At 43.1% G+C, this 17,153-nt stretch overlaps 2 protein-coding genes across 2 annotated transcripts; one reads left to right on the forward strand and one right to left on the reverse strand.

Moving 5' to 3' along the window:
• Window positions 1-5,062: 5,062 nt before the first annotated feature.
• Window positions 5,063-8,563, forward strand: LOC115206039 (protein FAM57A). Its single transcript, XM_029772582.1, has 5 exons — window positions 5,063-5,340; window positions 5,944-6,027; window positions 7,177-7,393; window positions 7,574-7,672; window positions 7,795-8,563. The coding sequence occupies exons 1-5, from the start codon at window positions 5,222-5,224 to the stop codon at window positions 8,092-8,094; spliced, it is 819 nt and encodes a 272-aa protein (XP_029628442.1). The 5' UTR covers window positions 5,063-5,221; the 3' UTR covers window positions 8,095-8,563.
• On the reverse strand, window positions 8,564-17,072 carry LOC115206036 (gem-associated protein 4-like). The gene is made up of 3 exons (XM_029772574.1): window positions 16,978-17,072; window positions 16,800-16,883; window positions 8,564-11,897 (listed from the first exon to the last, which is right to left on the reverse strand). Exons 2-3 carry the CDS (start codon window positions 16,807-16,809, stop codon window positions 8,665-8,667), a joined length of 3,243 nt encoding a protein of 1,080 aa, XP_029628434.1. The 5' UTR covers window positions 16,810-16,883; window positions 16,978-17,072; the 3' UTR covers window positions 8,564-8,664.
• Window positions 17,073-17,153: the final 81 nt, after the last annotated feature.

Below are 17,153 nucleotides of genomic sequence, written 5' to 3' on the forward strand. Positions count from 1 at the left end.
GACACAGCTTTTACTTTGAAAACTGCTAGATAATTAGAAGATTGAAATAAAGCTCGCCAGCTTGTAGTCCTAAAAAACTGAAATTAGTTACCTGTGGTTCATTCAGCCTTTCTTATGGGAGAATTAATGGGGTTTGAGGCTGAAGAAAATAAGAAAATAAGGTCTGAGGCTTAGGAGATCTTATACGTTTTGTTCTATGAGATGACATCAGTCAGTTAACATGACCTTTATGAATGAAGCCTTTGTGCTTGTTTTAATTACACAAATGCTTCAAAATCCAAAGTCACGTTAGCTGATGAAGATTATCTCATAGGACAAAATTTAAGATCTCCTAAGCCAGTGTTGACCTTATTTTCTGTGTTTATCCAAAAAATAACATGAATTCCCCCATAGGCTTTGGCCAACGAGCCATGACTCTATGACTATAGCTTTGCTAGTTTAATTAAACCTTTTTTTCCCGTCAGCTTGCAAGGCTAGCTAACGATAAAGCAGCCCATTGGATTCCATGAAAATGCGCCGCCTAGACAAAGATGGTGGATTACCGTCAGTTTCGGTCTGCTTAAGGGTGTGGCTCTCCCATAGACACCAGTGCTATAGCACTAGTTCATTGACTCCAATGTAACCAGAAAAAATGAAGGAGTCTCACTTTCTCATGCGCCTTGGATGAGTTTGCCGGAAGTGTTGTGGAATCCAATGGGCTGCTTTAGCATTAGCTTGCCTAGCATGCTGACAGAAAAGCCAGTTCAATTGAAAACGAGCAGTATTTCAATCTTCTAGTTATCCCATTATCCCAGCTGCGAAATTGAGGAGTACAGTGACACCTTCCATCCCTGAATTGAGGAGCATTTTGGAGCCATATCCCTCATTCGCCACCGTGGCGCAAACATTTAGCATTGCATCGTTATGACTTGGGAAGATTTGTAATTTACTGCTGAACCTCAAATCGAGACATATTGGCTAGATTGGGGTGTGACGTTGTAAAGAATATGAGTGAGAACAATTGTATTCTGTTCTCCCAGCAACAGGAAATTATGCAGGCATCACAAACATGGTTTAAAAAAAGTTACATCGGAAGGTCTGGAGGGGAGATAGAGTTGATAGGATGACAGGGATATGAGAGGAGAATGAATGAAGGAGGGGAGAGTCGAGGAGTTGCTGTGTTTATAGAAGAACAAAGACCATGGGGGGAAAAAATATATATTTTTAGATTTTATATATTTTATTATTTAAAAAGCATTTATTTTGAAGGTTTACGCAAATACTGTTATGTTAAACTATTGTGTATTTTTAAAGAAACACTTTATATGTTATTGGAATTACCCAATAGATTCTGAAAAATATAAATGGTCTCTTGTGCTGGGCAGCTGGTTTAATACAGAGTGCTGGAGACTCCTTACTCTACCCACTCCCTTCATTGCAATGCAATACAATACACTGTATATAAAATACATATGGCATAGAGAAAAATACTTGACTACATGTTTCAGCTAGAGGGGGTGGACATTATTCAGTAAGGTCTCTACTAACCAAATGTTTCGTTTTAGAGGGGAACTGTGTTATAAATATCCAGCAGCACTTCGTACTCCGCCTATTCCATTGCCCCCAATGCAATACACTATATATGAAATACATATTGGGTTATAGAGAAAAAATATATAATTTGTGCTGAGGTATAAATGGGATTGGAAGTAGTCAGTAGGGTCTGTAGAATCTATATCTGGTGACATTTCATGTGCTCTACTTTTGACTAGGGCCCATGGTGAGAGGAGAGGATTTCTTTGGTTTGACGTTACTCTTAAAGATGATTTGGCCTTCTTATTTTTGTGCCCCTACTGTACTTTTTTTTTTTACATTTACATTTTAGTAATTTAGCAGATGCTCTTATCCAGAGCGACTTACAGTAGTGAATGCATACATTTAATTTCATTAAACGTATTTTTTTTAAAACATTTTTGTACTGGCCCCCCATGGGAATCGAACCCACAACCCTGGCGTTGCACACACCATGCTGGCGTTGCAAACACCATGCTCTACCAACTGAGCCACAGGGAGACCACTCCCATTGCTTTTTAGCTAGTGGTGGCTGAAGTTAGCCGGAGTTTGTAGTGGCTGTTTAAATAATAACTTGTTTTATTCAGGCTTCTGATAAGAATCAATGAATTAGAAATTCCTAATATCACACCCTTAACTACAACACTAAGGCTGTCGGTCTGGTCCAGCCAGCATGGAATGTTACAATGGAGTAGAATGTCTGTCATTAAAATTCTACAACGTCTCCATTCTATTATTCTACAGGAGAGGTGATGGAGCACTAGCTAAAGCCTGAAGGTCTGGTAGAGAAGATAGGAAGATATAGGAATAGGAGAGGAATGTGGAGAGGATGGGAGGAGAAGGAATGAGGGAGGAGAGAGAGAGGGGAGGGGAGCGAAGAGGAGTTTCTGTGTTTCTGGAAGAACAAGACAAAGGAATGGATGGATGGAGTCTTAAGTGTGCCCCTTGATAGCCTGACCAGTCTACTATCTGGTCCGTCTTCTCTACAGTCTTTAATGACAGGCTTTAGTGGCCTAACCCCGGACCTCTTATAGTGTAAGGTTTCTTGTGTAAAACGTTACTATTCGGGTGAAATTTTCGTAGTGCAAAATAATTGTCAAAATGCAAAAAGATACTGTTAACCTCATAAGTATGGCCATAGGGCTCTGGTCTAACGTAGTGCACTATATAGGGAATGGTGCCATTTGGGAGGCAGACTGAATTCCTTATGGTATCTTGTGTAAGATGGTACTTTGTGCACAGACATGTCAAATATGTTGGCTTGAGAGTATGTTTTTTAAACACTCCGTATTCCTTAAGTCTCCCATGAAAAGGACACCAGATAGAGTAAAGTAGAGACTTAGAGCTACAAAATGGTATATCATACACTGCATTTGAGGAACAATGGAAAAGTAATTCTGCTTTGAAAGTTGATATACTTTTGAGAAAAGGGCCTTTGAATGTTTTGGTACCGACTGGAGAGCTCTCCTTTGTCTACACCCATTCAGCATTGTTCACACCCTCTTAAAGAGATGGGTGGGGCTGGCTTAAGGATTCACATGTGAGGTCATGTGCTAAACAATGAATAGTGTAGTAAAGATTAAGACTAAAAGTGGTAGTAGCCTACAATAAGGGACACTTCCAGGTGAACAGAAAGTGTCCAGATGTAAAGATACCTTAATAGAAAATGACTAAAGTAAAAGTCACCCAATAAAATACTACTTGAGTACTTGGAATTGCTAAAATGTACTTAAGTATCAAAAGTAAAAATTATTTCAAATTCCTTAAACCAGACAGGCCCACCCATGTTATTTTTATTGACGGGTAGCCAGGGGCACACTCCAACCCTCAGACATCATTTACAAACAAAACATTTGTGTTTAGTGAGTGTGTGGTATGTCACAAAATCATGTTACGACCACACATAGCAAAATATTGATATATAAAATGAATATTGATATGTCTTGCAAAGTGGACGGATCTCCACAGAAGGTGTAAACAGTACAGACAATGGTTACTTGCATAGCAGCAATATCAGAAATAGATAGTGTCAATATAAATAAAATAATATACAGTATGTACACGAACAAGATCAATAACGATAGTGAAAGATGAGGTAATTGTATGCATACAGTCAGGGGTAAAGTGGCTGAGCAGCAGGATAATAAAAATAATAGTAGCAGCAAAGTATGGCGTGTGTGTTAGGAGAGAGTCATTTGAATAGAAGCACTGCAGATGAGGCTGATGACTGGTCTGTCCGAACCACGCATGAACAAGGGAATCTATATTCAGAGAGCCTGTTTCTGTCCTGCCCTTGACTTTGGTGCAGGGCATGTGATGTCCAAAGCCTCTTTGTCGCAAAACTCCCTGATCTTCTCAAAAATATATGTTTGTCTAGCTGTGTCCAGTCCAGGTGGTGCTTCTACAGGCAGACCATCTATGGGAGGAAGGATGTCAGTGTTGCGCAGCAGCTGAAACCTGGTCCTGACTGAACACTCCTTGGCGACAACACCAGGCTGCAGAGCATCAAAGGTGGAAAACAGGAAATGAAAATGTGAAAACATTAAAACCTTGCACAACATGAATTCAACTCTCAAGTTTAGATAAGAAGAATAACCTCATACAATGCAATGAAAATGATATTCACCTGAAGTGCTGGTACTGTTTGATCTGTGGCAGTGGCCTGAAGTACGTAGTCAGGTGTTGTTGCCAGCCATAGCTTTCCACCAGCACCGTACCATCCTCCAGTCCAACCAGCTGTGGGATGTTGACCCCTGTCACTGTGCTGTCCTTCACATCACCAGCCATCTCAGACAAAGTATTCACTCTTGTCTTTCTGAAGCGCTGCTTGATGAGGCCGAAGCACCAGTCGGGGGCAAACTCGGTGTGGCCTGTGATCAGGAAGTGAAGGTCCAGGCTGTGGTGGAGCTTGTGCATGCTCCACCAGGCACAATACCAGAGCACAAACTTGTTCTTTTTTTGGCCACTGCAGTTATCACAATTCAGGTCCACACATGTTTCCCCAACTCCATAGTTGGTGAAGAACTGGTGCATGTAGTTGATGACTGTGCTGCTGCCTTTGCTGGATGACATGCCTTCATCAGTCAAGTAGTTGACTTGTTGTGGTATTCCTTCACAGCAGACACCAAACAAGCCACACTTGCAATGAGTTTGACACCCCTGGTGTATTGCATTGGGGGCAATGGAATAGGCAGAGTATGAAGTGCTGTTGGATGTTTAGATGACATTCACCCTAAAAAAATATGGCTAGTAAAGACCCTACTTATAAGTACTTCCAACCTCACTTTTATCTCTGCACAGTTATTTTTCTTTATTGTAAACCAGTCTTAAAAATATTTTTTATACCATATTTTTAATTGTTTTCATAAATATTTCTCATTGTTTTCATACATTTCTTGTTGGCTTTGCTTATAAGCACAATACAAATACATGGTCATTGATTAATTTTAATATATTTTGAAATCGACATTGCAATGTTTTGAAATGTGAGCTTTTATTTTGAAGGTTTCCTCAGAAAAAACAGGGAAGTCTCCGCACACTTCTAAGTCAGATGCAAAATTATTTGAATAGTACCTGAGCTTAAAAGGCTCAGCTACTATTAATTTGCATCTGCACGGTGAACGCCTGCAAGTACGGTTCGCTTCCTGCTTCCTCGTATTTCGGCCGGATCATGTATATGTTAGCTTGTGGCGTTGTATTTTTCCCGGGACTGTTCTTCATATCCAGGAAAGTGCTTGAATCAGCTTTCAAAAATTGGAATGATGCAGATGTGTTTGTGGTCAGCGAAAGGTAGGCTTTATTGTGTGACAATTTCTGTATACATAACCTACCAGTTCTTGTCATTGAATGACTTAACTAGTAACTGACACTAGGTATTTCAGTGAGCAGATTTCTAGATCTATCGAAACAACTCAGGAGAAAAATCTATCAGAACTGAATCGCAACCTGTATTTACAGGAGACATTGAATATGCCGGTTCCCCTTTAAAACCAAGAGCATTTTAACTTGCCATTAACCCGTTTTTCAACATTAATAATGTCAAAATACGTTCGGTACTTAACAAAGAATGAAGTTTCACTGAGCGACAGATGGACTTCCAAAAAGGGTCTAAATAAAAACGTACATGCAACTGAAAAAAATGCTTTATCTGAAAATAATTTATTGCCGTATTAGTAAAATTAAATTAAATTAAAATACACTAAATGAAGCCTATCTAGAAATATACAATCACTATAGCGTACCCTATATTGTCTACATAACCCTTTAACTGGCACACCAATAAATTAATATAAAACAATGTGTTTGCTATTTTAAATGTAATATTAGAACCAATGAAAAAACAATTGTGCGCACTTTCATAGCCTCATCTCATCTATTCCATCTCTTCCCAAGGTTGATGTCCTCTATCCATGCCACTCTGGCTACTATTGTTGGGTTCATAATTGCTACTGCCTCCAATGATGTGATGTCTGACAGGTAAGAATTCATGTTTAAATTATTTCATTTTAAACAACAATCATGTGTAGGGATTGCGTAATCTCATCTCCTCTGAGTGGGAATTTAACCAGTGAAATCTTTGTTACAACAAGAGTTTTGGGGGCAGAGGCCGTAGTACACTGCTAGATAAAAGACTGACATGTACACCAAGAGCCCGTCGCCAGAGTCCTCTCTCGAGACTAAATTGAGCACAACTTCCCCCCCACCCCAATTTAACACTGTGGTCTCATTATCTGCAGGGTTTGGCTGCGTTTTATTTCCTTCGTAACTGAAACTGTTCCCCAATTATTCATAGTAAAACAGGTTTTGAAAGAGCTTAAGGTCATGAACAGTCAATTTGACTGTAGGGTCTCCGCAAATATAAATTAAACGTTTATTCTATTCATCTATGGCAAAGATATGTGTTTCCCCTATCGTCTGTAGTTCGTTACTGTCTAACTAGGTCTTCAGCCAGCATGGAAAGGGAGCGGGGAAGGTCGTTCAAAACTCAGAAGCAGTTGTCAACACAGCTGTCAGTGCTGCTGTGAACCGCCTCACAAGAGAAATGGAAGATGTATAGCAAAATAAAAAAGAATTGGTACAATGTCAGTGTTTGAGTTGCTTTGTGTATCACCAAATTTGCTTGATGATTTTACTGCAACTGCATTCAAGTTGCTTGACATGGGCGTTTCAAAGAACTGTCACTCAACGTCGGGCTCATGAATATAAGCTTCTCGCCCACTCAGCCTGTCTTTTCAAACTTCCTGGTAGTTAGCCATGAGGATACTTTTTTTTCCCCCCTTCTCATTTTTAGCATTTCTATCCAAAACAAATTATGGGTGATTTTTTTTTAATTTTATTTTAGTCACTCAAAATGTTGGTTTACATGGGAATCAGAATGACTGTTTGGGACCTTTTTTTACATGTTTAATTCCAGGTCATGTGACATGATTAACCAAAACACGGCCTATTTATATTTTACTCGACCCTCCAGTTTCATTGGGTGTAGGAAGAGGATTCAGTGATAAAGGATAAGGCCACATTTCTATTTGTTTCACTGGTTAAATAGTCAGTTTTAAAACACAATCCAGTGTAAGTGCTTACTTTCATCATGATCCTAATGTACCTGTATGTCACCATCTTCTTTAGGCACAGACTGACCAATGAATTTGTGTGGTTTGGCACTCCTTACGTGGCCTTTGATCTCTACGCCATGTATCTGAGTAACTACCACAGTCAAAAGGTCAAAGGGCACGAGGCGTACAGGGAGCACTCCCTCCTTACCATCAAGCTGTTCCTCCTCCGGCATCCCCTGCTGGTGGTTCATCACATGGTCCTCCTCATGGTCTTTATGCCCATCACTCTGGTGAGGAAGGAGCACAATTACTGTACAGTAACTTTAGGTCTGATGTGTTACATCGGCAGTTGAAATTTGTGACTAGTTCAGTTTGTTATTGAGAATCGGCCGTGTCATCCTCAAAAGCTGGCTGTGCTCAATGAATTTGTTTTTAATATTCATATCATGCTGTTTATTTTTCTCCCCCAGTTCCTCAGGACCGGTTTAGGTGGAGACTTCTTCATTGGCTGTTTCTTCATGGCAGAATTCAGCACTCCGTTTGTCTCATTAGGAAAGGTTCTGATCCAGGTAAGGCCACTCCCAGATAAACACCCTGTTTTTGAGTTGCGCTGTAGGAAGACTGAGCATAGTATGAATTGTACTATAACTCGGTGTACAATCATTAAACAATCCATATATTTCCTCTGTAGTTGGGACTAGAGGACTCATGGCTTCACAGAGTCAACGGTGTGATGGTTCTGCTGAGTTTCTTCACCTGCCGTATCCTGCTCTTCCCCTACATGTACTGGGTGTATGGTCAGCAGTACACCATTCCCTTCCACAAAGTGCCTTTCCATCTACAGCTCCACTGCAACTTAGCCAACCTATCCATACTGGCACCTCAGATCTACTGGTTTGTGCTGCTGTGTCGCAAGGCCTATCGCCTCTACCTGCGTCAGACTGGGTCAATGGGTCAACCTGCTCACAAAGATGGCTCAAAGACAGATTAGAGGTGCCATCTAATTCTGTGGTTAGCAACATGTCAATTATGCTTCCTTTGCCCTCTCGTCTTCAATGCCATGAGTTATTTCAATCCTTGCCTGAAGGAATGGTCTGTGGAATTTAGGACATGCAACTGCCTATGAATACAAAATGACTGGTATTTATAAAAATTCTCAGGGGTCAGACATATATATATATATATAGCTTGTGCAAGAAATATTTTGTGATTTTTGAATAATTGTTTTCTACCTGAAAGAGTGACATCATGACTAATCAGGATAACATCTAATCCCCAAATTATTTTTTTATAGTTAACAAAAATAATTGTGAAATGTTGCACTAGAAAATAGATTTGACAGACAAATGAAATAGGTGAAGCACTGACAGGCCAAGCTTTTTGGTCAAGTTGGAACCCTGTCTTGTGTCCTAGTGTGGATGATCAAAGTTTGTTTCGATTAATAAACCATTCAAAATACATGCATTTTGTCAGTTTTATTCAAAAGTAGATTTTGGGTCAGAACATTTTATTTGAGGCTGGGAACAATAAACCCTCATTCAAGCGCTGTCTTAAATGTGCATCAACCTGTTGACGACAGCTGAGCAATTTTCTGATGCAACACAGCCTTCATCTCGGCGCTGTCCAGGTTGTCTGTGATGGTGGTGAAGAAGTGGCGAGTGTTCTCGGTCTCCAGGTGGGAGCTGCTGCTGGGGTGTGCGGCCAGCACTGCCTCGTAGTGGGTCAGGATCTCCAGTGCACACAGGAACAGGGACTCGCACTGACCGCCAGGCATCATCATCTGAACGTGCTGCACATGGCAGAAGAGCTGGCTCAGTACAAACAGCACCTCCTGGCTGGCAGTGGTGGTAGCTGCCCTCTCTTCTTTTGGGTCTTTGTTGGAGGAAGACTGTGACAGATTTCCCCTCAGGGAGTCTATGACCTCTCTCATGGCGCTGGCGTACAGCCGCCCCACGTGGGCCCAGCCCTGGCCAGGCAGCCAGTCTTTGCAGCTGGAGCCACAGAGCAGCTGGAGGACACGCAGCAGTAGCACGGACAGACGCAGCTCGCAGGAGAAGGCCCGCAGGTCCAGCAGGGGGAGAAAGTCCACGTACTCCAGAGAGTAAGGCACGTGGAGACGGCCTGAGCGGAGCAGCTCTCGCATGGCTCTCAGCAGCCTGCCCCACTCGGCGACGGTGCACCAGGGTAGGGTCTGCGTCACGGCCACCAGCAAGCCTTTGCTGAACATGTTGACGTCGTCGGGCCGGTGCTGGTCCAGAGCCAGAGAGGTCAGCATGGTTTCCTGAACCGCGTCAGAGACGGCGCAGCACTCCATCCACGCCAGCAGCCCTGTGCCCTGCCCATACTGGGACAACTTTAGGCCAGACCACTCCTGCTCCGGCAGCTCGCACACAGCCAACAGTGAGGATGGCACCTCGTTTTTGAAGTGATCACCCCACACTACCTTCAGGTAGAAGCGAACAGTCCAGTCCAGGGCCTCCACTTTATTATAGAGCCAGAAGAGGGCTCTGGACCAGGTGTTAGGGGCTGAGGCCACCTCCCGTCCCACCACCTTGCCCAATGCAGTCAGCACAGTGACGAGCAGCACCTTGGACTCCATTGATAAGTGACGTGGTGCGCCCTCTGCAGGAAGCTCCCAGCACCTGCAGCTCTCGTTCAGAAGCTGGCAGAGGACGCAGAGGAGGGGGAACGGGGAGCAGTTCATGACCCAGTGTGGAGATGCATCCTGGAAATCCAGAGAAAATGCAGAGTGGAGCAAACGCAGGCACAGCTCCAGGCTGCAGGTGCTAGAGCCAGAGGGGGAGAGGTGAGGCAAGACGAAGGCACACACAACCTCTTCAGGGTGCAGGAAACTCTGTCCGCTCTCAGAAATGCTCGGCTGCATCAGTGCAACCAGGAAGTGCAGGAACTGGTCCTCCTCCTTAGCCGAGGACAGTTTAGTCATGGCAGTATCTTGAAGACAGCTGCACAGTAAGCTCCCCGCAGAGCTGCCTGTCCCCTCTGTGCAACCGGGGGCACCGCCCCTCAGCCCTGAGAGCTGCTGGAGTATCTTGGAGAGGAGGCTGTGGGCCCCATGGTTCACCACCGCTAGATTGCAGCACCGACGCAGGGTGGCCTCTGGGTTCTGAAAGGCCACGCGGGCTATGGCAGCCACGGCCAAGTTAAGGTTGTTCTGCGCCGCTCCACCCTGGATGATGCAGTTGAACGCCATGTTGAGCTCCTCACTAAAACCCTCCGTCACAGCCTGGGGCAGAGAGCCCTGGAGACCCTTCTTGGAGCAGGTTAGCATTTCCGCTAATGTTGTGTTTTTCTCAGCTAAGGGGAGCTCTGCGAAAATGTTCACAATAATGTCCTTCAGCTTTCTGAAGTGCTCTACTTCTTCAGTATCTATTTGGCACTTTGCAATGAGAGTGGAGACTAATTTCATGACAATGTCCTTTCGCTGGAATGCGTTTTTGTTTCTCTCCAGACAGCTGATCCACTCCTCCACACTCAGGGACCAGCTCAGTTCTGTGGCAAATAGCATAGTGAAATCTTGGAAGCCTTCCAAGCGGTGGTTAATGATGGCTACGACAATGTGGGCCATTTCCCCAGCGTTGCTCTCTGTGTCGGGGAAGGACAGTGTGCCGAACAAGCCTCTAAAAGTGCTTTGCACATTGTTCAGTGTCTGGCGCTCACCCTCATCCATGGTCTCAGACATGGAAAGTTCCTCTAGGGACTCGAGCACTCTGGCCAGACAGCTTTTCAGACAGAGTGCCAAGACACTGGGGTCACCGCCGTCGGTCATCTCCAGCAGCCCTCTCTTCTCCCAGGCTTGAGTGAGCTGTGAGACAGTCTGCAGGGCTTGCCTTAGTGTCATTCCACAGGGTTTAAACTGGGAGGGTGTGTGGGCTGCCTTCAGGTCACTGTGGGCCTCGCTTATCACCTGGACCAGATCAAACTTCTCTATCCCAGCATGCCTCTTTCTGACAGTCACCGTACTGGTCAGGCTCTGAAGTTGCACCTCAGCTGGGAGGATGATAGCTTGGTCTATCAGATGTGAGGTGTACAGGGAGTTGAAGCAGTTGGATAGGGCATGGTAGCAAAGGTCAGAGGTGCTCAGATGCTCTTTCATCTCCTCCAGAGCATGAAAAAGAATGGACAGCACATCAGTGGTGGATGGTGGTGATGTTGGGGTATCTGGGTTTGACTTGAATCTTTTGGCAGCATGAGGTGAGAGGCCAGTGGTGTTGGTGAGGCGGGTCCACTGGTTAGTAAAGACCTTATCTAGGTCGTCCTCTTGTCTTCCCCCTCTGCCCTTCCACAGCTCCCACCACACCTCCAGCAGGACGCAGACGTCCTCCTCAGTGCTGTTACGGGTGATGTGTTGAACTAGCTTCTCTAGCTCAGAACTCAGGTGGGACGACGGCAGACACAAAAGCAGCTGGGCATAGATCTGAGAGAAGCCTTTCAACTTGACCAGCTCAAACATCACTGTTCGGTTAATGTCAGGTAGACTGTTCTGCAGGGAGAAGAATGGATTCTCCCTCCAGCCGATTTCCATGTCCTCTTCGCTCTCCCGCCCCAGTAATTTGCTCCATAAGACGCAGATGATTTTCTTCTTCCAGCGGACACTGCTCAGACAGCTACCTCGCTCCTGCCCACAGATTTCTCTGACAGCCTGTAGAATTGGGTGGCCAACCTTACTCCAGTCCTCCTTCTGTAGGGCACTGAGTGAAGCTGGCTGGCACAATCTGTTGGCCAACAGAAAGCCTCCCTGGAGAACGGCAGTCTTCTCACAGCTCAGCCAGGAATCTGAAAGCACAAGCAGAACAGTGAGAACGTATGAACACCGGAGTAGACTAGAGAGTTGTTAGTTCAGTACAAAAACCAGGTTCCCAGGGCCAAATCCATTTGAGTTCAGGCACTTTTTGACAGATCCTCTTTGATAATTGTTTAACTTTGCATACATGTGTCCCCCATGGAAGAAGTTGTCAGAAAGTTACTTTTTGTAACTGAATTCCAAAACATTCCAGAGATAAAAGGTGTTCAAAGTTACCCACTTTGCATACCATGAGACATCCATGTCTTCATCACTGGAAACGATAAACGGTTGAGTTTGATATCATTTAAAAAGCTTAAATAGGGTTGCAAGCTTCAGTTGAGACATGCTTTTGAATACAGGGTGGGTGTCATTTCAATCTCACAAATATAATTCATAGAACGGACCTATCCTTCAGACCACTGCGATTTAGCTGCTACGCCATTGAAATTTGAACTTGTAATTACTATCACGAAGGGAGATGCCTAGTCAGTTGTACAAGTGAATGCCTTCTGCATTTAACCCAACCCCTCTGAATCAGAGGTGCGGGGGGCTGCCATAATCGACATACATGTCTTCTGCGCCCGGGGAACAGTGGGTTAACTGCCTTGCTTAGGGGCAGACAACATTTATCTTGTCAGCTCGGGGATTTGATCCCGCAACCTTTCAGTTACTGGCCAAACGCTCTAACCACTAGGCTACCTGCCGATCCACCCCCATTCAAATGTCAACTGATAGGGGTGAAATTACAGGTGTAGCACCTATGTGGATGCTAGGTGATTTGCAACAGCACTTGGCTGCATTCAAAACAAATTTCCTCCACCGCATCCCATTTCCCCGTAACATGGCGGAGAATTGCATTCGAGCCTTTTACTTTCAGTTTTGGTCCACCAGCTTCAAACAGCTGTAAAGAAATTTTTTTGCTATTAAAAATAATACACAGCGATTTAGATGGTACACTGATTCCCTACACTATTCAGTGCTTGTTTTCTGAAACTGAACGAACAGTGTAGAATTTTAGAAATCATGAAATGACAGTGATTTCTACATTGACCACTTAACACAGCTAAAGTCAAAACAGCTTTCCCATTTTGAAATCAGATGCCATTCAGGCAGGAGAAACCAATAAGCGAATATCATAGCCAATCCCAACACTGGAGGGTAAGTAATACTGTGAAACACACCATTCCACTATTACTGCAGATATATTTTGGACATTTCCTGAAATTACAACACATACATTCTTAATAAAAATCCTGTGTAGAACCTTGAAATGGTCATGTCTATTCTATTATCTATATTTCTATGATTTCAATAGATTTCCTATGGAAGATTATGAGTAGAATTTAAAACAGAATGTTGATTAGAATGGGAATATCTATGTGTGGACTTCCAACCTTCTTTGTGGTACAATTTGTAAGTTGAAATGTCAACTTATTAGTACATTTATCAGCCAAAACATGACACCCACCCTGTATTCAAGAGCATGTTGTGTCTCAACCGATGGCAGTCACAAGACAACCTCAGATTATGTAAAATAGGGTCTAAGCTACAACATGTGAATATGACAAATGAAAGTTAAAACCTGTTGGGGCTAGGGGGCAGTATTTGCACGGCCGGATAAAAAAAACGTACCCGATTTCATCTGGTTACTACTCCTGCCCAGTAACTACAATATGCATATAATTAGTAGATTTGGATAGAAAACACCCTAAAGTTTCTAAAACTGTTTGAATGGTGTCTGTGAGTATAACAGAACTCATATGGCAGGCCAAAACCTGAGAAGATTCCATGCAGGAAGTGGAAATCTGATTTGTGGAATCACCTTCAACACTTTGCCTATGAAACACACCGTGAGTTAGGATTCATTTAGCACTTCCTAAGGCTTCCACTAGATGTCAACAGTCTTTACAAAGTGGTTTGAATCTTCTCCGGTAAAAACTGACCAAACGAGCGGCCTGGAAAGTTGGTCATAGGGGAAGGGCCATTACTACTATGACGTGGGCGCCCGTGGGTACCCTCTCGTTCCGAAACGTTTAGTAAGACAATGCAATTGTCCGCCTTGAATATTATTGAAGCTCTGATTGAAAAAGGCCCTAAAGATTTATGTTATACAACGTTTGACATGTTTGAACAAACGTAAATATATATTTTTTGCACATTCGTGACGACAAGTCCCGTGCGCCTCGTACATTATGAGTAGCCTTCGGAACGCGCTAACAAGAAGGAGCTATTGGGACATAAATTATTAACTTTTTCGAACAAAGCTACATTTGTTGTGGACCTTGGATTCCTGGAAGTGCCTTCTGATGAAGATAATCAAAAGGTAAGGGAATATTTACAATGGTATATTTGATTTTAGATGGTTCCAAGATGGCGCTAACCTGTATCGCCTAGCCTATTTTTCTGAGCATAGCACCTCGTTTATTGCAAAGTGTGATTTCCCAGTAAAGTTATTTTTAAATCTGGCAATGCGGTTGCATTCACGAGATGTTAATCTATAACTCTTTGAATGACAATATTACATTTTAACAATGTTTTCGAATAGTAATTTTGTAAATTGTAGCGCTGATTCACCGGAAGCATTTGAGGGAAAATATTTTCTGAACGCCACACGCCGATGTAAAATGTCGTTTTTATATATAAATATGAACTTTATCGAACAAAAAATGCATGTTTTGTGTAACATGATGTCCTAGGAGTGTCATCTGATGAAGATTGTCAAAGGTTAGTGCTGCATTTAGCTGTGTTTTGGGTATTTGTGATGCATGCTAGTTGCTTTGAAAATGGCAGTGTGATTATTTTTGCCAGGGTACTCTCCTAACATAATCTAATGTTTTGCTTTTGCTGTAAAGCCTTTTTGAAATCGGGCAACGTGGTTCGATTCAGGAGAGGTGTATCTATAAAATGGTGTAAAATAGTCATATGTTTGAGAAATTGAAGTTATAGCATATAGAGGTATTTGTATTTCGCGCGACGCGATTCCACTGGCTGTTGACTAGGGTGGGACGCAAACGTCCCAGGTTCCCAGACAGGTTAACACGTTTTTTGATAGTTGATGTTTAAGGTTAAATGGCAGTTATTAAAGAAATATTTAAGTAATTACACAATAGTTTGACAACCCTGTTTGTAAACTTTTAAGTGATATCAATATCAACAGTCCCCCCCCACCCCACCCCCAGTGATGAAGATATACAGTGCATTCAGAAAGTATTCAGACCCTTTGACTTTACACATTTTGTTAAGTTACAGCCTTATTGTAAAATTGATTTAAAAAACATTTTAAATCACTCTACACACAATACCCCATAATGCCAAAGTGAAGAACAGGTTTAGACATTTTTGTAACTATGTTAAAATTAAACAGAAATACCTTATTTACATAAGTATTCAGACCCTTTACTATGAGACTTGAAATTGGGCTCAGGTGCATCCTGTTTCCATTGATCATCCTTGAGATGTTTCTACAACTTGGAGTCCACATGTGGTAAATTCAATTGATTGGACATGATTTGGAAAAGGCACACACCTGTCTATATAAGGTCCCACAGTAAACAGCGCATATCAGAGCAACAACCAAGCCATGAGGTCGAAGGAATGGTCTGTAGAGCGCCGAGACAGGATTGTGTCGAGGCACAGATCTGGTGGAAGGGTACAAAAACGTTTCTGCAACATTGAAGGTTCCTAAGAACACCGTGGCCTCCATTCTTAAATGGAAGAAGTTTGGAACCACCAAGACTCTTCCTAGAGCTGGCCCAAACTGAGCAATTGGGTGAGAAGGGAGGTGACCAAGAACCTGATGGTCACTCTGAACAAGCTCTAGAGTTTCTCTGGCGCTTAGAGAACCTTCCAGAAGGACAACCATCTCTGCAGCACTCCACCAACCAGGCCTTTATGGTAGAGTGGCCAGACGGAGTCACTCAGTAAAAGGCACATGACAGCCCGCTTGGAGTTTGTCAAAAGGCACCTAAAGCACTTTCAGACCATGAGGAAAAAAGATTCTCTGGTCTGAAGAAACCAAGATTGAACTATTTGGCCCGAAAGCCAAGCATCTGAAGCATGGTGGTGGCAGCATCATGCTGTGGGGATGTTTTTCAGCAGCAGGGACAGGGAGACTAGTTAGTATCGAGGGAAAGATGAACATTGCAAAGTACAGAGCGAGCCTTGATGATAACCTGCTAGAGTGCACAAAACCTCAGACTGGGGCGACAGTTCACCTTCCATAGGACAACGACCCTAAGCACACAGCCAAGACAATGCGGGAGTGAACCCGATCGAACATCTCTGGAGAGACCTGAAAATAGCTGTGCAGTGACGCTCCCCATCCAACCTGACAGAGCTTGAGAGGATCTGCAGAGAAGAATGTGAGAAACTCCCCAAATACTGGCATGCCAAGCTTACAGCGTCACACCCCAGAAGACTTGCTGCCAAAGGTGCTTCATCAAAGTACTGAGTAAGGGTCTGAATAGTTATGTAAGTGATTTCAGTTTTCTATTATAATTTGCAAAAGTGTCTAAACATGTTTTTGCTTCATTATGGGGTATTGTGTGTAGATTGAACAATTTAATCAATGTTACTACTGCCTGTAACGTAACAATGTGGATAAAGTCAAGTGATATGAATGCACTGTATGGTATGCAAAATAAGTCAACTTTGAGCACATTTCTAAAATGTTTTGCCATTCAGGTCAAGTCACTGAGCACTTCTACAATGGGAAAATGACATGTTTTGTTCAAATCAAAAGGGGTGCTGTCAAAGTTATTGACTTGAAATAGATTTACCCCAACGCACAGCTCTACATAGTTCACACCTGACCGTAAATAATGTGTATTGTCAGCTAGCTAGTTCAGCAAATAATGCAAACATGTTATAGCTATAAGCAAATGCATTGCTACCTTGATTCATTGTGTTTGGGTGAGGCGCAGTTCAGTCTTCAAACGTGCATCCTTTCATCCACGCTGGACCCAATTCCACGCCAACTACAACGGAGAGTACGTGTACATTTTTGTTCAATGCATTATTCTACTAATTGTAATAAAATTAAACAAGTTAATACTTTAACTAGATACTTACTTTCCAAGGCGATATTACAAGAAACCAATGAAAGAAACGTGTTTTTTGATCACTCAAAACAACTGTTACGTCCGCATCACGGTCACGTGGGCGGGATTTTATTTTGTTGAAGAGCTGGAAAATGTAGTTTAATTTTACAGCGCCGCTCATGGTATGGATGTATAGGGGGGGTTGTT

The sequence above is a fragment of the Salmo trutta genome, chromosome 13, assembly GCF_901001165.1.
Source record: "Salmo trutta chromosome 13, fSalTru1.1, whole genome shotgun sequence".
NCBI classification, from domain to species: domain Eukaryota; kingdom Metazoa; phylum Chordata; class Actinopteri; order Salmoniformes; family Salmonidae; genus Salmo; species Salmo trutta.

Bases quoted from the DNA above. Each gene is read 5' to 3' on its own strand.
- LOC115206039 (XM_029772582.1), top strand. From the start codon at position 5,222: ATGTATATGTTAGCTTGTGGCGTTGTATTTTTCCCGGGACTGTTCTTC. The intron at 6,028-7,176 runs GTAAGAATTCAT...CATCTTCTTTAG, and splicing joins AATGATGTGATGTCTGACAG to GCACAGACTGACCAATGAAT. The intron at 7,673-7,794 runs GTAAGGCCACTC...TTTCCTCTGTAG, and splicing joins TAGGAAAGGTTCTGATCCAG to TTGGGACTAGAGGACTCATG.